The sequence below is a fragment of the Pezoporus flaviventris genome, unplaced genomic scaffold (assembly GCF_033815535.1).
Source record: "Pezoporus flaviventris isolate CSIRO_AGI_PZ_B2104156 unplaced genomic scaffold, CSIRO_AGI_Pfla_v1 ptg000225l, whole genome shotgun sequence".
NCBI classification, from domain to species: Eukaryota; Metazoa; Chordata; class Aves; order Psittaciformes; family Psittacidae; genus Pezoporus; species Pezoporus flaviventris.
Genome location: NW_026892773.1, coordinates 76,717 through 99,538, shown reverse-complemented (window position 1 = coordinate 99,538; position 22,822 = coordinate 76,717). Strand labels below are relative to the sequence as shown.

The 22,822-nt window shown below is 52.3% G+C and overlaps 1 protein-coding gene across 1 annotated transcript; it reads left to right on the top strand.

Annotated features, from left to right (window-relative positions):
• Window positions 1-30: 30 nt before the first annotated feature.
• Window positions 31-13,335, top strand: NCSTN (nicastrin). The gene is made up of 17 exons (XM_061442423.1): window positions 31-74; window positions 158-432; window positions 1,708-1,831; window positions 2,234-2,352; window positions 3,455-3,600; window positions 3,787-3,937; window positions 4,198-4,307; window positions 5,081-5,233; window positions 6,591-6,695; window positions 6,872-6,949; window positions 7,491-7,660; window positions 8,839-8,941; window positions 9,218-9,313; window positions 9,828-9,917; window positions 10,051-10,200; window positions 10,505-10,717; window positions 12,338-13,335. The coding sequence occupies exons 1-17, from the start codon at window positions 31-33 to the stop codon at window positions 12,458-12,460; spliced, it is 2,250 nt and encodes a 749-aa protein (XP_061298407.1). The 3' UTR covers window positions 12,461-13,335.
• The last annotated feature ends 9,487 nt before the right edge of the window (window positions 13,336-22,822 follow it).

Below are 22,822 nucleotides of genomic sequence, written 5' to 3'. Positions count from 1 at the left end.
GCCGGGAACATGGCGGCGGGGAGAGCGGCGATGGCGGCCGCGGTGGGAGGCTGCAGGGCCCCGCTCCCGGCCTGGTGGGGGCTGCTCCGGGGGCTGCTCCTGGCCGTGCTGCTGGCAGCGGGTGAGGCTTGGTGCGAGCGGGGCTCCCCCGGCTGAGGTGGAGGCAGCGAGGGCCGGGCCGGGCCCGCTGTGAGGCGGCGGCGCCCTCGGCTGCTCCCGTCCGAGCTCGCGTTCCCCGTTCCCGGGTCACGGGGAGCGTTTTGAGGTGCGGGGGCCGCTGCTTTGTCCCCCCCACCCCTCTGAGGCGGGGCTGGGTGTGCTCCGCAGGTTCCTGCCAGGGGAACTCCGTGGAGAGGAAGATCTACATCCCCCTGAACAAAACGGCGCCGTGCGTCCGCCTCCTGAATGCCACCCACCAGATCGGCTGCCAGTGTGAGTACAGCAGCGGGGCCCCCCGAGCTGCGCCTTGGCTGCGTCAGCGTTGCCCTCGTCTTCTTCACTGTTTGTCCTCCTTTCGGATCCTGCTCTTGTGTTGCTGGCTACAGACCTGTTTCTGCTAAGTTGAGACCTTAGAGAGTCCTCCAGAATCCCTGCTACGGTGCAGAGCAGAGGTTTGAGCCAAAACAATGCTTCCGGGTGTACAGGGCAAAGCTGTGGGCGCTGCAGAGTGCATGAGGGGTTAGCAGGGGGCAAGAGTGAAGGAGCAGAGAGTGAAGAAGTGACAAGGTAGCATCTGAAGAGGGCTTGGCGGAGCTGCTTGTGCAGTGCTGTTAACATTGCAAGGGAGGTTTTGCCATATTGGAATGGGGAAGGCAGGAGTGCATGACTTACAGTGGAAAGATCGATAAGGGAACCCCATTCAAGCAGCATTTTTGGCTGATTTTACTGTGAGTCTGTGTTTTGCTCCTTCTCCATTCAGTTTTGCTTCCACAGTGAGCCACTCCCTGCAGCAGAGGTTCTCAGCTGCCACTAAAGGGCAGCACTTGGTCTGTAGATAACCCAGGGTACAAGGTTCTCTGTGTTCTCTTCCACCCTGTGAGTGAGCTCAGTGTTTGGGCAGGCAGCCGTACACAGCCCTGCCTTCCTGCTTACGAACTGTGTTGGGGAGCAAAATGCTTAGTTTTATCCATAGCTTCTTATCAAGCACTTTGTCAGTCATCCAGTTCCGTTGGCACAGGGTGGAATCACAAGCAGTGGACCTCCTTTGCTGTTAGTCCCCTTTGCTGTCCCAGTCTTAACTCATGCTGAGCTGTGATTTACCACCTTTACCCTTTGCTGAGGGCAGCACTAAACTGCTTCTGTGCCTGTGGTCATTGAGGCAGGTGCCTTTCTGTCTCAGGGGCTCAGTTCCCTCCTGTACTTCCTTATTCTCTTCAGTCACAAGAGACTTTTAGTTGCTTGTTTAGCAACTAAATGGAGGTCCTTGAACGTGCTTAACCGAAAGATGCTTCCACCACAGAAGTGTCTATTTCTTAATCTGTGTGTTCAGCTATTTTGAGTTCCCTGCTGAAAGCCACTGTTCCTTCTTCTGGCCTGCTCTGGCCACATAGTGCCTCTTCACCGGACTGCTTCCTCCAGCCCTGTAACTCCATGAGCTGTCCTTCCCTAAAGCCCTTACCAGCACGCTGCCCTGCTCTTCCATTGGGCCTTGGGGTGGGATTGAAGCAGATCACTGCGAGACATAAAGGGCACGCTCTCTTCCCACAGCCTCCATCAGTGGAGACACAGGGGTGATCCATGTGGTGGAGAAGGAGGAGGACCTGAACTGGGTGCTGGCAGATGGCCCACACCCACCCTACATGGTCCTGCTGGATGGGAGCCTCTTCAACAGGTTGGTCATTGTCAGTTTTTATCCTCCCAGGGTGATGGGAGCCCACAAGAGCAACGTGGGTCCCTGTTGTGGTGATGGAAACATCATTTTTCAAGTGATAGATGGCAGAATCGTCCCTCACTGGTTGAAGTGTAGTGACATTGAAACATTTGTGGGTTTACTGTGGTTTACTGCCTGAATTGATTTCTCCTTAAACAGAGTGCTTTGCTGTTAGAGCTCTGCTCTGTGTCAATTCTTATGCCACATTCATCACTGTAGCAGTTACAAAAGTTCATTAAACAATATGATTAAGATTGGTCACATCTCTTCTGGGCAGAGCAGGGAAGAAGGGGCTGAACTTCTCTGCTGGTTGCAGAATTCATTACTGAATTCATCATTTCAGTTGTATCTTCTCTCTTCCAGGAGGGTATTGCAGCAGCTGAAGGGAACCTCACGAGTGTCTGGCCTTGCTGTGGCCATTGCCAAGCCAAGCCCTCCCCAGGGATTCTCTCCTGGTTTGAAGTGCCCCAATGATGGGTTTGGTAAGAAAATGTTAAGTTTTTATCCTTGTTGGGAGGAAGAGAACTGGTGCTTTTACACTGTATGGGCCAGGAGGTGCAAAGGATAGCTGAAATTGCAGCTATATGTCAAAAAGGCCTTTAAGAGAACAGGCTCAACGTGTTCCTTCAAAGCAGCTGGTGTGGGCTAGAATCTCATCATTTCCCAACAAGGGCTGGGACAGCAGTTTAGAAGACAGACAAATGTTAAACCTGACCACAGGTTGTGGTAACTTTGTTTTTAACACATGAAACTTGTCCTTTGTCCACATGTGATCATTAAAGCATCTTGTGTTGGCGTAGACTGTGTGGAGCGTGCATGAACCTCTCTGTCCCAGCCAGTTCCTGCTTTTTGAAATGGCATTGTGCTTCTCTGAGTTCCTCCTGTGCTCTCACTGAGGTTTTCATTCCCCCTGTGCTCTCACTGAGGTTTTCATTCCCCCTGTGCTCTCACTTAGGTTTTCATTCCCCCTGTGCTCTCACTTAGGTTTTCGTTCCCCTATTTCTTCATGCAGCAAATTTGCTCTGTTATATTTTGCACTTTGAGGGGAGAAATTGCTCCACCTTCTGTAGTTTGCACACAGCTTTCTGCTGCACAGGATGCCCTGTTGGAGTTTGGTGTGCTGGCATTTGTCCTGTCTCTGCCTCCGTGCTGTTTGTACCATATCTAGGTGTTAATGTGATGGGCACATTTACAGCTGCCTCAGGGTTTCTTCCAGCACACGATGAGCCCAGAAACTGTGGTTTTGTATGTTCCTCCTTTTGAAGTAGAATGTTTCTCTGTGTGCTTCCTCCACTCTCTCAGCAGGTGATAAATGCTCTCTGAGTTCTCCTGCCAGCCTCCTGGCATGGGATGGCTCTGAGCATGCACGTTCCTCATCCTCTCGGTGTGGCACAGCGCTCTGTCTCTGCCACTCGGCCACATGCAGTGACCAGCTCCATCTCTCCAAGCTTTTATCAGCTGGTTCCTCAGCCCGTAATGCTGCTCATTCTGGATGTGCTGCTATTTTCTCAGCAGGCCCTGCTTCTCCTGCAGTCTGTTATTCTCTTGAAGGCTCAGGTTTGCCCATTTCTTTTCTGTTTCCAGGTGTCTATTCCAAAGATTATGGCCCTCAATTTGCACACTGCAATAAGACCGTGTGGAATCCTGTGGGGAGTGGGCTTTCATATGAGGATTTTGACTTCCCTATTTTTCTCCTCGAAGATGCCAATGAGACACAAGTTATTAAGCAGGTACTGCACTTCCTCAGCGAGCAGGAGGGGGGAACTGCTGCACAGCTTAGGAAAGGGGGCACAAAGTTTTGTTTTCTCTCAGCTTAGATGTTGAAATGCAGAGTAAAAAGACATCTGATTTTATATGCAGGACACAGTGCTACTACAGAAGGGTTAATTTTGGAATGATTTTTTGTTTCCATCCAGTGTTATCAAGACCATAACGTCCCTCGTGATGGATCCGGCCCCGAGTACCCTCTCTGTGCCATGCAGCTTTTCTCCCACATGCATGCTGTCACCAGCACTGTCACCTGCATGAGACGCAGCTCCCTCCAAAGCACCTTCAGCATTAATCCAGGTGAGCACATTCCTTTTCCCTTGTCAGCCCCCTTAGGCTGGTGGTAAGAATCCCAGGGGAAGACAGTTGTTTAAAAGAAAGGAAATTTGGGAATGTGTATGTGCACTGAAATCCTTTCCCCTGGCAGTGACTTTCCTGGGGCCAGGACTTCACCCCTGTGGAGCAGAAGCTCATAGATCCACTGAGCTGACCAGAAAGCTCATTTCCCACTTGTCACTGCTGTAATCTCAACTCAGACAATGATTTTTCCTGTTTCCTAGAGGTTGTCTGTGATCCTCTCCTTGATTACAACGTGTGGAGCACCTTGCAACCTATTAATTCCTCTGGGAAAGTCGATCCTGAGAAGGAAGTTATTATTGTTGCCACACGAGTAGGTACCTCCTGATCCTGCTTTGTAGAGCATGGAATAGGATTCTGGGAAGATGTGGGCTTCAAGTCTCATGGGAATATACTTCTCTGACACAGTTTCATTTCTTCCCATGTTCCAGACCTTTTAGACCTCACTGGCTATTGGGTTTCTGCAAGTACAAGCCTTTTAGTTGCTGGGTTTACCTAATTTTTTGTTTCAACAGAAGGACATCCCCATTTTGCTTCTGTTTTATATGAGGCTTTTCTCTGCATTTCTTTCACTGATGGGACAAGTGGAAATAACGTGTCTGTTGGGCTTTCCTAAGATATTTCACACCCTTATAACTTGTGACAAAGAGCACAGTTGGCTCGTCTGTATTTTCTGGGGGGGGAGAGACTGAATCACATGGAGACTTTGTTGTGTGTCAGGCAGTGAGTCAGTGTCAGAGCTGAGAATGAAGTTCACTTCCCCATCTAGCAGTTGGTTTACAGTCACTTTCCAAGCTCCACTTCCAGACTCCCTTTTGTCCTTGTCTCAGAGCCTCATGCTGAAGAGGGCTTTTGGCATTAAAATTACACCACACTCACTAATCTCTGTTTTCTGGACAGGGCTCTGAGGCCTCAGGACTGCCACAGCAATGCTGTTGGTATTTTAAGTTTCATTAAGCAGGGTGCTTTGGTTCTTCCCTTATCAGTAGGATGAGGGGGATAGGAGTGAGGTGATAGATTCACTCTCCAATGCTCTATTCCTCTCTCCCTGTGCACATTTCTTACACCTCCTGTTCGTGCTTCCAGATTGACAGCCATTCCTTCTTCTGGAACATTGCACCCGGGGCAGAGAGTGCTGTCTCTTCTTTTGTGACCCACTTGGCTGCTGCTGAAGCCCTTCACAAAGCATCAGATGTTCATTTGCTGCAAAGGAATATAATGTTCACCTTCTTCCAAGGGGTAAGAGCTGTGGCATCGCTCCACCATTTGGCTTGTTCCAAGAGATCAAATCAGCCCTTGGCTCCCTGCAAATGAACTTTTTCCCTACTCTTTGTACAGAGTCATTTGTCTGCATCCCCACACCGTGCTTCTCTCTGCTCCCCCAGTGAGAACAGGATCTTAATTGCACTGGGATAACAACAGCAGATGGAGCTTCCACTGGGGGCAACCCATATTCTGCCCCACAGTTCTTGTTGGATGAATGACTCAAACTTTGCTTTCCTCATGTCTCCTCCCAGTGTGCCTCCCTGTGTGCTTGCTCTCTGCCTCACCCCCATGAGGGATGAACTGCAGTGGCCAGACTTTAAATTCTGAAATGAAGCCCAGAAAAGGGCTAGATTAAAAATATATGTGTTGACAACAGCAAAATGCAGCTCATTTCTGAGAGCCCAGCATTGGAGTTGGCAGCTGTGGAAAAGCAGAACAAGCGTGTGGAGGAGGGACTGATGGCCAACAGCTGATGTTCCCCTCAAGGCATCTACACACTGATGGCTTCTTTTGTGCAGCTTTGTGAAACTGGCTCCCACAGCCCCATGCTGTGGCCATGTGATTCCCTTCATTCACCCTCCTCAGTACTTGCATGGTCGGGATTGCTCTGGGGGAGACCCAGCAGACAGAAGGAATGGACGTTCTCCGTCATGTTCCCAGAAAGGAGGAGGGATGAGAAGACTTGACTGTAAATGAGTCAAGAGGAAAGTCTCGTGGCTGCCTCTGACTTAATTGCCTGCTTGTGCCACGGGATTCTCTTCTTAAGGTCACTACTCTTCCCCAGTTCCGTATAGCTCCCGTGACAAACTCGTCCAGCCTTTACTTCCTTGTTCTTTTAGGGGAAACAGACACCCCCTCTTTCAGGAAAATGTGTAGTTCCTGCAATGGAGAATTCCCTTTTTCCCTGACTTGCTGTACTCCTTACTAAAAAACAAAGAGGATGGCTTATGCCAGAGTAAAGGCTATGTTAATGCCTCTCTGCTGATACAGTAACAGTATCTCGCTAGATATCGGTGCTCACTTAACTCTGACCAACTTTGTGGAATTCAATAGCTGTCCCCTGGGTTTTGTTTGCTCAATGCCTTCCTTTTTGTCCTTTGCTCCATCCCTTCCTACAACACCTTCGTCTTTGGAGCCAGGCACAATGGAATATTTACTTTGGTTTTCCAGTGTGTCACAGGCTATGTGAACCTTCAGAAACACTTGAGGCAGTAGTTGCCCCTCCAGCTCTTGGGTTTGGTCCACCTCAGCCTCTCAGATATTGCTGGTAGTTGCCCCAGGCACATACCCAGGTGATTCCTGTGTGACTGGATTTTCTTTTCTGTTGCAGGAGACCTTTGATTACATTGGCAGCTCACGAATGGTGTATGATATGGAAAAAGACAAGTTTCCTCTCCGCTTGGACAACATTCATTCATTTGTGGAGCTGAATCAGGTGTGGGATAACTCAGGGGTCCTTTTAATTCCCTGTTTCTCTGTGATAATTGAGCTGGGCTTTTCCCAGCCAGCTTTTTACTGGGTTTGATTTTTCCCTGAGCTGAACTTGCCTCCTCTGCAAGACTCAGTGATGTTCAGCCATATACTTATGGTGGTTTCGTTTTCTTCTTGAAGGTGGCTCTGAGGAATGACTCGGTTCTATGGATGCATACAGACCCTGTCTCTCGGATGAATGAATCTGTTGATGTACAGGTAGTAGAAAGCAGTCTGTGTGGTTGGTCTTTAGCACACTGCAGATAATCAGGATGTGGATCTTTGTGGACCTGCTGGAGTGAGTCCAGGGGAAGCCATGTAGATGCTGCGAGGGCTGGAACAGCTCTGCTCTGAAGTCAGGCTGAGAGAGCTGGGCTGGGGCAGCCTGGAGAAGAGAAGGCTCCTGAAGGGGAGACCTTAGAGCAGCTCCAGTCCCTAAAGGGGCTACAGGGAACCTGGAGAGGGGCTTTGCATAAGGGCTTGTAGGGACAGGACAAGGGGGAATGAATGGCTTTAGCCTGCCAGAGGGGATATTGAGATGAGCCCTTAGGCACAAGTTCTTCTCTGTGAGGATGCTGAGGTGCTGGCGTAGGTGCTGCCCTGAGAAGCTGTGACTGTCCCATCCCTGGCAGTGTTCAAGGCCAGGTTGGACAGGGCTTGGAGCAACCCAAACCATTCCATGATTCTATGATGTTAACCTTTCCAGAGAAACAGCACATCCAAAAGGGCAGCAGAGCAGCACTGGTTTCTCTTCTTTCAGGTTAGAAACTTGCTGGATATCCTGGGGAGCAGCAGCCTGGGAGCAAACGTGACTTTGCAGGAAGCTGGATTCTCGCAGCCTCTTCCCCCATCCTCCTTCCAGCGCTTCCTTCGAGCCCGGCACATCCCTGGAGTAGTCCTGACTGACCACAGAACCGCCTTCCAGAACAGGTACTTGCTTCTCCAGGCTCAGCAGGTCCAGACTGGCCTCTGGCCAAAGGCAGTGGTGCCAGCAGAGGGCACCTGAGCTCCTGCAACATACATGTGTGCTCCCCAACATACATGTGGAGCAGCACAGGGGGAGCAGAGGAGCAGACGTGTGCCATGTCATTGAGCAAGCACGACATAATTATTCTGACAAGCGAAAGAAATCCAGTTTTGTACAGAAAATGTTCCCCACAGCTGGCTGGGAGCCAAAGGTGAGCAAATGGCAACTGAGCGTGCCTAAGCCTCATCTGTTCTTCCAGCAGCTAGCTGCCTTTTTTTTGTTGTTGTTTTTAATACAGCTTTCTATTTGCAATGGCAAAAAGCCCCAGGCATTGGAAAGAGCACTTGCATTCACCCCACATGACCCTACTATGGTGTGCTGCTTGAAGACCCCCTGCTCCGCTTCGACTTTGGAGTGGAAATGTGGGGTAGAAGATAGAAGTATTCCTCACTCCTCTTCCTTAAACTCTCCAAATTGCCCTTTTCCCTTCATTTTCTCTCCTTCCCTGCTGTTTCTGAGGCTCTCTGTAGCAATCGAGGGGGAAGTAGCTTCCCTTTTACCTCAAAATCTGCACTGCTTTAAAGGGATAAGAAAACCTAAGCTGCAGGAAAGCACAGCTTGCTGCTGTGGGACCTCTGTGTAGACTGGGGATGTCGGGTGCATAGACCATGTGTTGGGTTTTTAGCCCAGTTCCCAGTTCAGCTGCGTGTGCCTTGGTGGAAATCTCTCTCGGAGCTCACTTGGAATTCCTCCCTGCCTTCAAGATAGGGCATTAATAAAATCCACTGGCACGACTTGCAGCAAAAGCCCTTTTCCCAGGAGCCCTTGTGCACGGGCTGTCCTTGCCTCAGTTTCTCTACCCACTTAATAGCTTGGGCTGTCGCCCACCTGAAAGCTAATCACAGCCTGTAAATTGCTTGGAGATCCTCAGATGGGAGAAGCTGTGGAAGGGCCAAGTTCATTATAAAGCCTCATTAAATGCTTTAAGGAGCGTGTGGCAGGGCAGTGCTTTGGCAGGGCTGTCTCTCTGCTCCCAGGAGACTGCTCCCACTGTTTGGTTTAGGCACACTCTGAATTGAATTCCATGCCCTGTGGTTTCTTTCTGCCCCTCCCCAACCTCTGTTTGCCTTCTTCTTTGCAGATACTACCAGAGCATGTACGACACTCCAGAGAACATCCGGATGCAGTACCCCGAGGGGCTCAGCCCTGAGGAGACCTTGGAGTTTGTCACGGATACAGCCAAGGTTCCTGCTGCCCATTTTCTGTAGCTGCTGTACCTGGGGCAGATGGGGCTTTGGGTAGGGGTGGATAGAAGCAAGCTCATGAGCAGAGGGGGGAAAGCTGTTTCCGTTAGGGCAGAAAGAAGGTGGGGAGCGCTTTGTCCAGTGACAAAGGCAATAGCTACTCAAATGCTAGCACGACGTGAGGGTTTTGATGGATGTGTAGATCTTGGCTTGCTCTCCTGCTTGTTGTGCTGGATCTGCCTGTCTTGATTAACACAGAGCACTCTTCCTTTGCAGTCCCTGGCAGAAGTTGCCACAGTGGTCGCCCGTGCTCTCTACCGCCTTGCAGGGGGAGCCAACACCACCTCTGCTATTCAGGCAGATCCAAGAACGGTACGAGCAGATGGGATTGAGTCCCTGGCATCTCTGATGAGCCCTCACGTACTTCCCTTCTGTCTCTGTTTAGATGTGTTTACACAGCACGCTGTCCTGTCTGCCTCAGTGAGGGCTTTACCTCCCCCCTTTGCTCTTTCCTCACCACAGCTGAGTGAAAACCCTTTCACCCTTCTCTACTTCCTCACCTGATCTCAGGCCAGGCATTAAGCTTCAGGAGCCCTCTACAAACCAGAGCTCCTTTATCCTTGTCCCACAGAGCAGAAGAATAAGCTGAGGTGAAATGGCAGCGTGTGCCACAGGGGCCGACTCAGGAGTTGGTGGAGCTGGACTCAAACCCAATTTTCATAGCTTATATGAAATTATGTACAGTTGTGACATACAGCTTCTCCTTTGCTGTGCTCTTGGCCCCTGTAGTGGGAAACATCCATAAGCCAAATAGTCTTGAGAAATATAACTGTTGGGATGCTATTTTCTTTCCTCTTTGTACAAAGCAATTTCCATCTCTTCCCAGGTCTCTCGAATGCTGTATGGCTTTCTGATTAAAATGAACAATTCCTGGTTTCAGTCCATCATTAAACCAGACATAAAAGGAATTCTGGGTAAGAGCAACACAGGACAGAAGAACAGGGGCTGGATTTGACCCCACATGTTACCTGGCAGTTTTCTAAAGTGCCACTTTGTCTGCTCCTGACCTTCTCTCTGCCATTCCCTCTTCTCTGACTGCTCCAGGCGATGATGTTCCCCAGCACTATGTGGCTGTTTCCAGCCCTGTGAACACTACCTACCTTGTGCAGTATGTCCTGGCCAACCTCACGGGCACTGTTGTTAACTTCACCAAGGAGGAGTGCTTGAACCCTGAAAAATCACCCAACAGTGAGACAGAAGTAAGTAACCATGAGAGTGACACTGGGGACAGCCAAGCTTTGGCCGTTTCTGCTTTTGAGGAAAGCTGCTTAGGAATGCTTTCTGTTACTCATAATAACGTGGGAGAAGTGGGAAGCTCCCAACAGGGAGGCATCTTAATGCCCAGGGGCAGAGGAAGAGGAGGCCAAAGGATCCCCTTACAGTGAGAACAGGCAGTAAAGTCTCTTTGTCTCTCCCCAGAGACACAGGTAAGGTTCCAGGACGAGGGGACAGGGCTTAGTTGGTGGCTCTTTCCTGTCTCTTACCCTCCTGTTTTTATTGCAGATGTATGACTATGCCTGGGTGCAGGGTTCCCTGGATCCCAACTCGACATCCCGAGTCCCCTACTGCGTTCGGTCAACTGTTCACCTAAGCAAAGCGCTCTCTCCTGCCTTTGAGCTGAGGCAGTGGGGGTCTACAGAGTATTCCACATGGACAGAGAGTCGGTGGAAAGAGATCCGGGCCCGAATATTTCTGGTTGCCAGCAGGGAGCTAGAGGTGAGTTTGTACATGTCTGGAAAAGAAAGTAGAGGAAAAGATCTGACTGGCTTTGAATAGCACCTCCTGACTGCTGGAAACAGCTCAGAGTTTGTTCCAAGATCTTGTGGGAGCTCCTCTGTTAAGAGCAGGCTTTGATCCTGGAAAAGGAGGTGACCAAGAGCATCGCTGGTGATCATCCTTCCTTCCACCTCTGGCTGTTTGTGGGTTAATAACAGAGTCGCTGGGACTGAGACTGTGCAGAATAACCAAGAGTCCCATGAGCAGGCTGAGCTCTGTGAATCAAAGATAGAGGCATAGGAGTCTTAACCCCTTCTCCAGGCATAGGGAGTCAAGGCAGTGAACCTGGCTGATGTTTTGCCTGATCCATGACCCAGATTTTCCTTCCTGCCCTTTGAATCCCCTCTTAACAGCAGGGAAATAAGTCTCTAATAACCTTCACAAACAAAAGCTGATGGTGGTTCAGTGTCCCAGGTTCTGAGCAGCCCTTAGCTGGGTGAGATGTGGCTTAAGTGCCAGCAGAATAAGGGTTAAGCATACAGTCACACTGGGACACTGTGTCTGTTTTGATGCCCTCTGGTTGGCTGTTAATGATGTCAGGCTGTCAGGACAGACTCAGGAGTGCACAGGATGGCATCATCATGGCCTAGCAGTAAGCCACCCAAAGGCCATGCAAGCCCAGGCAGTTGTTGCACCTCTCAGGTGATTATTTGAAATCTGAGCAATTTAGTTCTGTGGCACTGGGCCTTTTGAATGCTGCCAGGCAAGCCCAGAGCCCTGCCTGTACCTCGGCGTGTTAGAGCCCAGCAGACACTGGTGCCCTGGAGATGCAGTTTGAGCCTAACCATTCCCCAAGTGTTGACCTCATAGAAGATGTACTGAGAGAGTTCTGGTGACTGCTCTGTGGGGTCTGTTCTGAGATATCCCCATCCCTGGCAGTGTTCAAAGCCAGGCTGGATGGGGCTTGGAGCAACTTGGTCTAGTGGAAGGTGTTCCTTCCTGCAGGAGAGGGGGGGAACTGGGTGAGCTTTAAGGTCCCTTCCAACCCAAACCATTCCATGATTCCAATCCATGATAGAACTTTCTAACCTTTTCTCTTGAACATCAGTTTGTGTGCCCTGGTTGTAACCACAGCAAACCTGACCTCATCCTGCCTGGCAGTTGCTTTCATCTAAGGCTGTAAGGTCCTGGAGGATCTTCTCACCTCCATGTAGTAGTGCCTCAGGAGTGAGCTGGTGTCTGTAGCTTTCTGATAGAGCCCCTCATTCATCAGGGGCTGTGGCAATAGGACAAGGGGTGATGGATTTAAACTGAAACAGGGGAAGTTCAGGTTAGGTATAAGGAACAAGTTCTTTACTGCGAGGGTGGTGAGGCACTGGAACAGGTTGCCTGAAGAAGTGGTCAATGCTCCATCCGTGGCAATGTGCAAGGCCAGGCTGAGCAGAGCCTTGGGTGATGTGGTCTAGTGAGAGGCGTCCCTTCCCATGGCAGGGGGTTGGAAGTGGATGATTTTAATGTCCTTTCCAACCCAAACCATTCTGTGATTCAAGGCAAATTCTGGGAGGTGCTGCAGGGCTGTGTTTGTAACAACAATGCTGAGTGTTTCTCCTCCCTTCCTAGATAATCACTTTGGTTGTGGGCATTGCCATTCTGGTCTTCTCTCTCCTGGCCACCTATTTCATCAACGCCAAAGCAGATGTACTGTTTAGCATCCCCCGGGACCCTGGGGCTGTGGCTTACTGAAGATGCTCTCAGGGCTTGAGAAGTCTTAGCCCTTGGATTACAGTTGTCAAAGATAAAACTACACTGGAATGCCCCTGTCTCTGGACAGGGATGCAGATGGTTCTCTCCAGAGCTTCCACGCTCGGATTCTGGGTGCTGAGCCCTGAAAACATAAGAGACTTTCCCAGAAAACCGTGCCGACCAAGCCCTAAAGAAACTGGGACTGAGGAGTTCCCAAAGCCTTTCTTTTTAGTTCGTCTTTGCTTCTGAGCAACATGAGGGGATTGGTCCTGTGCTAGTGCGATGGCAAGGTGATGGAGGTGTTCCCGAAACGAAGGCCAGGTGGAAAGGGAGCTGTTTTCTCCGGGATGCATGTGGACCAGTGGATTTCCGTGGTGGCACGTGTTGCCTGTTCATGTCCCAGGTGTTGCTGTGAACCTGTCTATGTTCCAATGCAGGGAGGGCAAGGTGTGTTAAACAGATGATCAGATGTAAAATGTCCTTTTTTTAAATGGTGCAATATTTTCTGGGCTTTGTATATATATAAATAGTTCCATTTAATTAAAAAAAAAAATCTCCACTTACAAAGTTAACCCATTGCCTGCTTTGTCTTGGTTGCTGCCAAAGGACCAGAACCACTGGGTGTTGCAGTATGGTCTCAGAGCTTTGTCTCATTTGGTTTGGGAATTATGGTGAAACTTGGAATTCTTTCTCTAGCTGGACAAAAGACATTGTGCCCTCAGACACGATAGGATGTTAACTCACTGTTGGTTAGACTGTAAGCAGTCCAAGGCAGGGATTGCTGGTCATTCCAAACAGCAATTTGTACCACGGTACCTTGATCTTGGTCAGGCCCTTGCTGCTGCTATAATAAACATGGGTTTTAATGATGCTCACACACTCTGCTTCCTTCGATGCCAGGGCTTAGTGCCCAGCAAGAGCGAGCTCTGGGGGCTGCTGGTTGTGACTGACCAGGCACTTGGATGTTCCTGGTTGTTTCTTCTGGGTGAAAATTCACTTGTTCAGCAGATTTCAAGGTGTGATGGTGCTGCTCTCCAAAGCCAGGAGGGAGAAAACAGGGAGAGGGGATTAATACCAGAAGTCAGAGCCTGCTAGAGCTGAAGCAGACCTCGCTTTCCCTTCCCTAGAGGATAGGGAGGGTTTATTGTGTTCAAGTCTTTTCTCAGCTAGGCTTGCACTCTGCAGTTTTAAAGTCACTCAGAGCCTCTACTTTCAGTGCTTCCCTGAGGGAGGCTTTTTCCACTTGCTGGTGCATCCCACTATCAAGAAACTGCCTCTGATCCATGGTGGAATGTTTCTGTGCCTGATTTCATTTCTCCTAGCGATGCTGAAGAAGTTGATCTCTCAATTTACATGGGGATGTCTTGTCTTTACAATAAGGATTTTCATAGCCTCTAACTCCTAATCTTTGGCCTCCTTCCAACTTTGGCAGAACAAAATCCCTTCCCCAGAATTATCCAAGTAGGCTCTTTCTGTGTGTGGAATTACATGGGGTGAGACGAGGACCTCACAACTGTGTGGGCTGGCAGAGGATTGTTTTGCCTTCCCTAAGGTAAGTTCATGTTAGGCTTTTTATATGTCAAACTGCAAATGCTTCGTTCGTGGAGCAGTGCTGTGGGGAGAGATGTTGGGATTGGTGATGGCTGACCAGCAAAGGGGTTGATATTGGGTTGAAGTTGAACAGGGGAAGTTCAGATTGGATATCAGGAAGAAGTTCTTTACTGTGAGGGTGGTGAGGTGCTGGCTCAGGGTGCCCAAAGAAGATGCTCCACCCCTGGTAGTGTGCAAGGCCAGGTTGGACAGAGCCTTGGGTGATGTGATCTGGTGTGAGGCATCTCTTCCCGTGGCAGGGGATTGGGACTGGATGATCTTAAGGTCCTTCCCAACCCAGACTGTTCTGTGACTCTATATACTCAGTGTCCTTGATATCACTTTCATATTAAAACCCTGTCTTTCCCATACTGCTCTCTCCCATCTCTCAAACCTAGGCTCTGTCCTTGTTTTTTTTCTTTCCCCTGGAGGCTTCTGCATCGTTTTTCCCCTCCATACAACCAGAAATCAACCCTTTTACCACTCTCAGCACCATGTTCCACTCCCAGCTTTTTGTTCGCTCTCTGGCGAGGAGAACAAACAGCTGCCTCTGTTGTCTGGGCCTTGGATGGCCAACAGGTCTCCCCTGTGGACAGCACGATGAGCAACGCTCCTATCAGTGCCTGACAAGGAGGGGAGAAGCAAAGGGGGCTGGCTGGCAGGCACTGCAGCAGAGACACATTTCCCCTCCTGCTGCCAGCACCGGAGAACACTGTAAGTCTTTGATTGGCAGCCCAAAATGTACCCTGAGCTGGGGGTTTGTGTGTCCCTCGAACTCTCCTAGTGCCAGCAGTGTTGCTGTGCAGAGGGGTGGAAGGAGAGGCAGGAGCCAGAGGTGTTTCCAGCCCTCCTGGCTGCGTTTTGCCATGGTCAGTGAATTCGTTTTGCTCAGCTGGCTTTTGATGATGAGGCTTGTGCCGTGCAGATCGGAGCCTTCCTCCCCTGGGGAATCGGGCCTGAGGGTTGGAGGGAAGGGGGTGGGGGAGAAACAGGACTGTGGGATTCATCTGGGAAGGAAATGAGCTACGAGAGTGAGTCCTAGCCCCTGGGTTTCTCTTCCCTGTCCTCCCCAGGGCTGCAGCTCCCTCCTGCTTGCAGTGCCCTTCTACCAGTGCCACGGACCCTGCGACTGCCCTTTGTCACAGGGGTGAGGGGATGCCTTTGAGACCCTGAGGTGAACGGTGCTTGAAATACGAAGGTGTTTTGTTACAGGAAGGCGAACGCTGGGGAAAGGAGCTGCTTTTCCTGTCGTGGAGAATGCAATCCCATTTTTTTTACACGGAAACAAGACCGTGCAGAAAGGCCTCCCATTCACCTGCATCCCTCGCCCCATCCTGAACGGGGCAGGGTGGGAGGAGCTGGGGTCTCTGTGACCTGTTCAGCTGTGCAGTCTCGCTCCTGGTCTTCAGACAAAGAGCTGACAGTGGGTTTGGGCGTGCTCCTTCCCCTCCGCTGGGACCAGCAGAGCCTTTGCTGCTTTTGTGTATGGCTGTTAAATCACTGCCCCGCAGGGAGCTGCTGTCTGCTGCCTTAAGCCCAGAGTTAGTGTCTTAGCCCTCAAAAGCTCCCTCTTAAGCCATCCTTTCCGTGCCTTCAGTCTGAGCACAGTTATCTGCAGAAGATAGGTGTTCCCAGTTTAAAATGAAACCGGTTTGATGCCTTGTGTGTACCTTCCTTTGTAACGAAGAGCCCTTGGTTTGGGGCTGCCAAAGTTGGTCCTGCCCCTGCAGTATAACAGCAGCTGTCCTCAGCTGTGCAAACCTTAAACTTGATAACTCCCCTGATGCACTTTTCCCCATCACTCCTGAGATACTGTGCATTAATTAGAGCATCCCTAATGCTAATAAGCCACGGGGAATAAATGCCTTCTCAGTACATTAATCATAGAATCAGAGAAGTTAGGGTTGGAAAGGACCTTAAGATCATCCAGTTCCAACCTTGCAGCCCAGAAAGCCAACCATATCCCCGGCTGCATCAAAAGGAGCGTGACCAGCAGGTCAAAGGAGGTGATCCTGCCCCTCTGCCATGCTCTGGTGAGACCTCACTTGCAGCATTGTGTGCAGCTCTGATGTCCTCAACATCATAAGGACATGGAGCTGTTGGAGCAAGTCCAGAGGAGGCCACGAGGATGAGCAGGGGCTGGAGCAGCTCCTGTATGGAGACAGGCTGAGGAAGTTGGGGCTGTTCAGCCTGGAGAGGAGAAGGCTGCGTGGAGACCTCAGAGCAGCTTCCAGTGTCTGAAGGGTGTTACAAGGATGCTGGAGAGGAACTCTTCATTAGGGGCTGTAGTGACAGGACAAGGGGTGACGGGTTCAAACTGAAATGGATTTAGCTTAGATACAAGGAAGTTCTTTACCATGAGGGTGGTGAGGCAATATGGAAAGTAGTGTGAGTATTGCTTAGATGTAGCTCTATTTTTATCTTTGTGATAGGAACGGAATTACTGAGTTCTGAGGAGCAACCGTGGGTAGTTTGATGTGTGCTGGCTGGGTAAGGCAGAGTCTAAGTCACGCTGGGTGACAGTGCAGAGCCGGTGGCTGACGTGACCAAGAGAATTTCCCCCTATTCAAAGCCCATTTGCTTTGATAATTAGGAAAGTTTGCATGGGGAATTATGCAAACCATATGGAAAGCACCTTAGTCTAGAGAAGGGATGCAGTGGGCATCACTTGGTGTGTCATGGCTGGTCCAAGAGGACATAGTCCAGCTGGGAAACAATACATGGGAGATACCTGTCTGGCTTCAACAGATTTCCCCTGGCAAACCTTGCTGCAGTCATTGAAGATACTCTCCCGGCTGGCAGAGGTCACCATCTCTCTAGCACAGGCAGCAGAGGAGACGAAAGCTCACTCCAGTTCATCCCAATGAACTTCAGGCACTGGGAAAATGCTCTCTTCTGACTCTTAAAGGCTTTGGCTTCCTGCTCCAAAGCACAACTACTTGAATTTCTTCCAAAACAACTACATTTTGAGGTTGTTTTCCATCATTCCTGGTCTAACCTGTTCTTCCTGATGCTTACAGATGCTGGGCAGCTTTGAGTTCCGTCCAAGCGCTTGGCACCTTTTAGGCACCGCGTTCAGCAGGTCAGTTCTGCTGGTTCAGTGGGATGGGGGCTCTGCCAACTCTCTCCTCTTCTCAACACTTTACCAAAGAACCAAGGGAGAAAGCAGAATGTGGCTGAGCAGCCCAGGGCAAATTCACCCGCAAGAGATGGAGCCTGGAAGAAGCAAGTTCTGCAGCCCTGTGCCAGGGGAGCAAGAAATGATGCAACTTCCAGCAGGTCTTGCTGAGCTGCTCCTAAACATAACCAGGCCCTTGAGGGCAGCGAGGGCTGGGGCAGCTGCTCCCAGGGGCTTTGCCTGGCTGCACCCTGCGCTGTTTTGCTCCTGAAGGTAAAGGCTGCAGCTCTGCGCCTGTTCCCAGCTCCAGTGGGTCTGGTGCAGGAGGGCAGCCCTGGAAAAGATCCAGCTGGACACTGGAGCCACCTTTCCTGTTGTGCTCGAAGGGAAGTCGTTCACTACCTGCTGCTGGCTCTTTTGGCTGCGGCGTGCCAAGGCAGGGATCGCTGCCTCCCTCTCCTCCCTCATTCACTTCCAAAAGCACCCTTTACCCCCTGAGAAGTCTTCTCCTTGCCAATAACCCCACGGAGCCCTCACCCCTGCCTCCAGTACCGAGACAGTGCTCGGGTTACCCCCACCTCCAGCTACATCAAAGCGCAGACGAGGGGGTTTGGGCAGCCCTTGCTGAGGAGGGCAGCTGGCACATGCTGTCTCTGTCATAGAGCCCCCAGGCATCTCCCGGAGACCCACACGCTCCCCCCCCCTCCATGCACACACAATAATCTGCAGGCATCAATTTCCTCCCCTGTCTCCCCACGCGACCCAAGCAGGGATTGCTGCACAAAAGGAAGATGCCACTGACTCTCTTGACCTCTGAACTGAGCTGCCTCGGGGGAGGCAGAGGGCTGGGGCTGAGCCCGGAGAGGAGGGCTTGCAGCTGCCCTAGTGGCCTAAGGGGGGAGACATATGGGGGTGCCAGTCAATGAGACAGGAGGAAAGGAGAGGAAATGGGTGTTTTCTTAGCGCCCGGCCCCCCAGCTCCTGGGAACTTTATGGCTTTGGAATATTAAGAGGCAGGAAAGTTAATTAACAGCCAGAACAAAGCCAGGGCTCTTTGGCTTCTGGGAGAAGGAAGCAGTGGAGACAGGAAGGGAAGATCGGTGCTGTCTGAAACGCTTGGTTTTCTATGTTTTATCACAGGGGTGAAGCCCACGGCGGGGGTGAAGGGCTTGATTTTTGGAGGCCAAAGAAAGACAAAGGGCCAGGAGGGTTTGTTGGCTGAGCTATAGGAACAGCTCCAGTTGCCTTGTTCAACGTGGGGACTGAGCGTGGGACGCTGCAGGGCAGTGTTTGTAGCACTGTGCTTCTCAGAGTTGCTGTTTCCCTGCCTCGAGGTGATGCGTTCGCTACCCACGTAGCATCCTTCCTCCCCAGCTTCTGCTGCCTCTCTTGCTCCCAGCCCTGGAGCTCTGTGCTGTGGGCAGTGGTGCTGCTGCTGGCTGGAGTCACCTTGTCCCACGTGGAGCATCCTTCACCCCTTGGCTTCTCCCTGTGGGTCAGTGTTGCAGGGTGGCTGTTGCCTGCCTGGTAAAGCTCAGGCTTTAGAGAGACCGAGGTGTTGCTGCACGCTCTGCTCTGAGGCATATACAGGCAACCAGACCCTGTTCTCACAAGTGACAATTGCTCAGGCATGGATTATTTAGCTTAAACACCCAAATCAATACATGGAGAGACCCTGTTATCTGCCACAAGAGCTATTCCTCTGTGTGCCTTGAAATGGCTCTGAGCTCTTTGTGCTGAAGACTTTAAAGACTTCTGAGCTTTGTGTGCCCTGTACCTCGAGTCCCTGGGCCTGAACCCCTTCTCTGCCTTATGTAGACTGGCAGGTCTTTGGTCTGTGGACCAGTAAACTTGATGCAGACCTAATGGAGCCTTTGTGTGATGCTGGTGTCTAAAGGATGCTTCGAGTCCTATGTCCTAGTGCAGTGCTCTGTCCAATAGCCCACAGTCACTCTCCCGTTATCCTGCTGCCATGATGCCACAAGTGCTTTCTGCATCCCACCCATGAGCAACAGTGAGGTCCAGCTGAAGGAACAGGGCAGCAAGCATGAGTCCAACATGTGTTTGAAATCAGGGGCTGACTGCTACAGATAGGGAGTGCAGGACCTGCCAGGCTTGGTCATGCCCAGGGTCCATCTCTGCTGCCTCTGACAGAGACCAGCGCTGACGCCCAGCACGTGGATACCTGGGCACCCAGTTCCCGTGCTGGGTACCACTGCCCTGGCTGGGCTTTACCTTGCCCTCTCTCCATATGCAGTGAGAACATCAGGCAGATCCCGGCAGCACCGTGCCTGCGGGTCTGTCCATCCATCTGCCCATCATCCAGGCAGTTGTGTTCCTGGAGGAAACACTACAGCCAGAGAAGGAGGAAGGCAGCGTGGGGAGATACTGATCCAAGCTTGTTCTTCCCCACCCGGCCTTGTGCAGCCCTGGGCTCCTGGGGCTCCATCCTTTCATGTCCAGCCTGAGTGCTTGTGTGTGGTGCAATTGCTTGGAGGAGGTAGAGAGTGAGGCAGGGATGGAGGATGCTGCTTAGGACCTACAGCGCTCTGCTACCCAGGTGATCCTTCCCCAGCGCCAGCACAGCTTTAACAGCGAGGTTTCTGGGGCTAATCAAGATCGACAGACAAACAAAACAGCATCTCTGCATCTCGCAGCCAGCAGAAAGAGAGAAGCAGATGGGCTAGAGGAGGCAGGGAGCTGCTGCTAAATGGATTGATGGAGAGGCCTTTAAGAGAGATGGATTGGAGAGGGAGCCGCTGGAGGAAAGGGCCGGGGCGGCCACGCTGTGAATGGGGCAGGGGCCCAGGGAGATGATGGGAAGGGAGAAAGGCCTTGCAGATAACAGATGGATGGACACAAAGACTGGAAGGGAAGAGAGGGACAGATGGACAGGCAATAGAGAGAGTCAGGAGAAGAGAGGGATCTGGACATAATTAGATTGGATCCGATTATGACAGACTCGATTAGAGCAATATTATGATCAGGAGCTTCTGTCGCTATTTGGCTTTTAGGGGGGAACAAAGCCAGAGAGCACGTGGGGAAGGGGGGACAAGCAAAGGCAAAGGGAACGGGGAAGGATGAAAGGAAGGGGGCTCCTTGTGAAAGCTGTCAGTGGTGGTGGTGACAGATTGTCTGGTTATCGAGCACCAGGGCCGTCTGTCACCGACCGCTCACAAAACCTGCACTCAGTGAGAGCCAGGGAGACAAAGAGGAGAGAGGAGAGGAGAGGAGAGGAGAGGAGAGGAGAGGAGAGGAGAGGAGAGGAGAGGAGAGGAGAGGAGAGGAGAGGAGAGGAGAGTGTGCTGAGGGGTGCTGGACTTTGCTCAGCCTCCTACCCACCCACACGTGTCCTGCGCAGCCCCCTCCACAAACCACCTTTGGGCACGGCTGGACCAAGTGTGGTGGCACCAACGGTGAGATCTCTGATGGCTTGGCTGTGGGGAGAGGTCCAGAGCAGGTCTGCTGGAGAAGGCCTTGCCGTGGGGAGGAGCTGGGTGGCCACAGGAACACAGGGGCTCAGCATCTTTTGCTCTGCAGAGGGTCCTTGCTGGAGAGGTGGAGTGCGGTCCCACCGTGTGGACGAGGGTACCAGCTGATGGGTACCCGTCCTGCTGGTGGGCAGCAGCGGTGATGCTCCCCAGGGACTGCATCTTCCCAGTGTCTGGGAGCTGGGGCAGGGATCTCCTTCCAGGTCTTCCACTTGTTCGGACACGCAGCTCCTCGCTGTGGAGGAGTTACCAAACGGTGTGTGGGCTGCTCCAGCAGCACAAGGGTTAAAGCTGCCTCTCTTTCCTGACAAGCCCAGGCCAGCGTGGTCCCCAGTGGCTGTGTGCAATATGTCACCTCATCTCCTGCCAAACACAGCCTCTTCTCCTCTCTTTTCCTACCTCCCCGTGCCCTCCTTGCACCCCATGGGAGCCCTGGGGCAGCAAGACCCAGCTTGGGTCGTGCCCCCCCCGGCCCCACATCACACTTTCTGATCCCTGGGGGTCGAGGTGGGCAGGTCCTGGAGGGCTTCATCCCCCTCGGATGGAAAAGCCACAACGGCCCCACCTGGATGCACCAAGCTCACAGGTCCCAAGAGGGTTTAACAAGCCGGATGGGTGCCCACCGGGGCTCAGCAGCCTCTTGCTTCCTGAACAAGGCGTTGAAAGGCAGGCCCGGGAGCTCAGAGGGAATGAGGGGCTCTGCAGGCTCCAGCCTGTGGGCTCCTGCTTGGTTTTGATGCCAGTTCCTGCCAGCCAGGAATCTGGGAAACTCAGAGCAAAGGCAGAGGGTCCCTTGTTCCCCGGCCCCGGACCTCATGGGTTTCAGCAGCCTCAGGGTATCTGAAGCTCAGGATTCCTTGCTGAGGAAGCGGAGAAGGAGGCAGGAGCCAAAACTCCCAGGGACCATGGCAGGTCCTGTGGGATGCAGGCTCTGAGCAGGGACCGGGGGGGACTGCAGTGATGGGATGGGGAGGGGGATATTGGCTTGGATTGCAGGAGAGGGGTCCTAAGTTTCTCGCTTTGCTGTCACCTCCCACAAGACCCGTGGCTTCATCTCGCATCTGCTGGTCAGCCCTGCAAGGCTCCGTGAGCTGTGTGTGCACAGGGCCTTGGCAATGGGGCTGTGTCCTGCCTGGGGCACGGCCCAGCTGAGGGCTGTTCCCAGATGGAATTCTCCCCCCTGGCAGGGCAAGATGCGGATGCTGGCCCATGAAGGGGCCATTGCGGTAACCTGCAGGAGGAGGAAGGCTGCGAGTCTGCCTCGTGCCGGGGCAGAGTTAAGGTGTCTGCCTCATGGGAAGTGTCCCTGTGAGGTGCTTGTGTCACTGCAGGCAGGCAGAGGGGGCTGGCACCAGGCTGTGTCCCCTGCTGTGTCCTTAAGCCGGGCAGTTTGTGTCCCACAGAGTGCTCCCGAAGGGATCTGGCCTGGGAGGATGGATCTGCCAATGCTTCCACTTGAGGCATCGAGAACCTGAGTGGAGGCAGCTGAAGGGAGCTGGAACCTGGATGCTGCTGAAGGGAGCTGGAACGTGGAGGCTGCTGAAGGGAGCTGGAACCTGGATGCTGCTGAAGGGAGCCGGAACGTGGATGCTGCTGAAGGGAGCTGGAACCTGGATGCTGCTGAAGGGAGCTGGAACCTGGATGCTGCTGAAGGGAGCCGGAACCTGGATGCTGCTGAAGGGAGCTGGAACCTGGATGCTGCTGAAGGGAGCTGGAACGTGGAGGCTGCTGAAGGGAGCTGGAACCTGGATGCTGCTGAAGGGAGCTGGAACCTGGATGCTGCTGAAGGGAGCCGGAACGTGGATGCTGCTGAAGGGAGCCGGAACGTGGATGCTGCTGAAGGGAGCTGGAACGTGGATGCTGCTGAAGGGAGCCGGAACGTGGATGCTGCTGAAGGGAGCTGGAACGTGGATGCTGCTGAAGGGAGCCGGAACGTGGATGCTGCTGAAGGGAGCCGGAACGTGGATGCTGCTGAAGGGAGCTGGAACGTGGATGCTGCTGAAGGGAGCTGGAACGTGGATGCTGCTGAAGGGAGCCGGAACGTGGATGCTGCTGAAGGGAGCCGGAACGTGGATGCTGTGCCCTGCGAGGCCAGCACGCCCCAGACCTGGTGCCCCAGGAGCCAGCTCGGCCCCGCTCCATCGCTCCCCGGGCTGGGCCCGG

Coding starts and splice junctions, on each gene's coding strand:
- NCSTN (XM_061442423.1), top strand. CDS start 31: ATGGCGGCCGCGGTGGGAGGCTGCAGGGCCCCGCTCCCGGCCTG. Junction 8,942..9,217: donor TTGTCACGGATACAGCCAAG/GTTCCTGCTGCC, acceptor CTTCCTTTGCAG/TCCCTGGCAGAAGTTGCCAC. Junction 9,918..10,050: donor ACATAAAAGGAATTCTGGGT/AAGAGCAACACA, acceptor GCTCCAGGCGAT/GATGTTCCCCAGCACTATGT.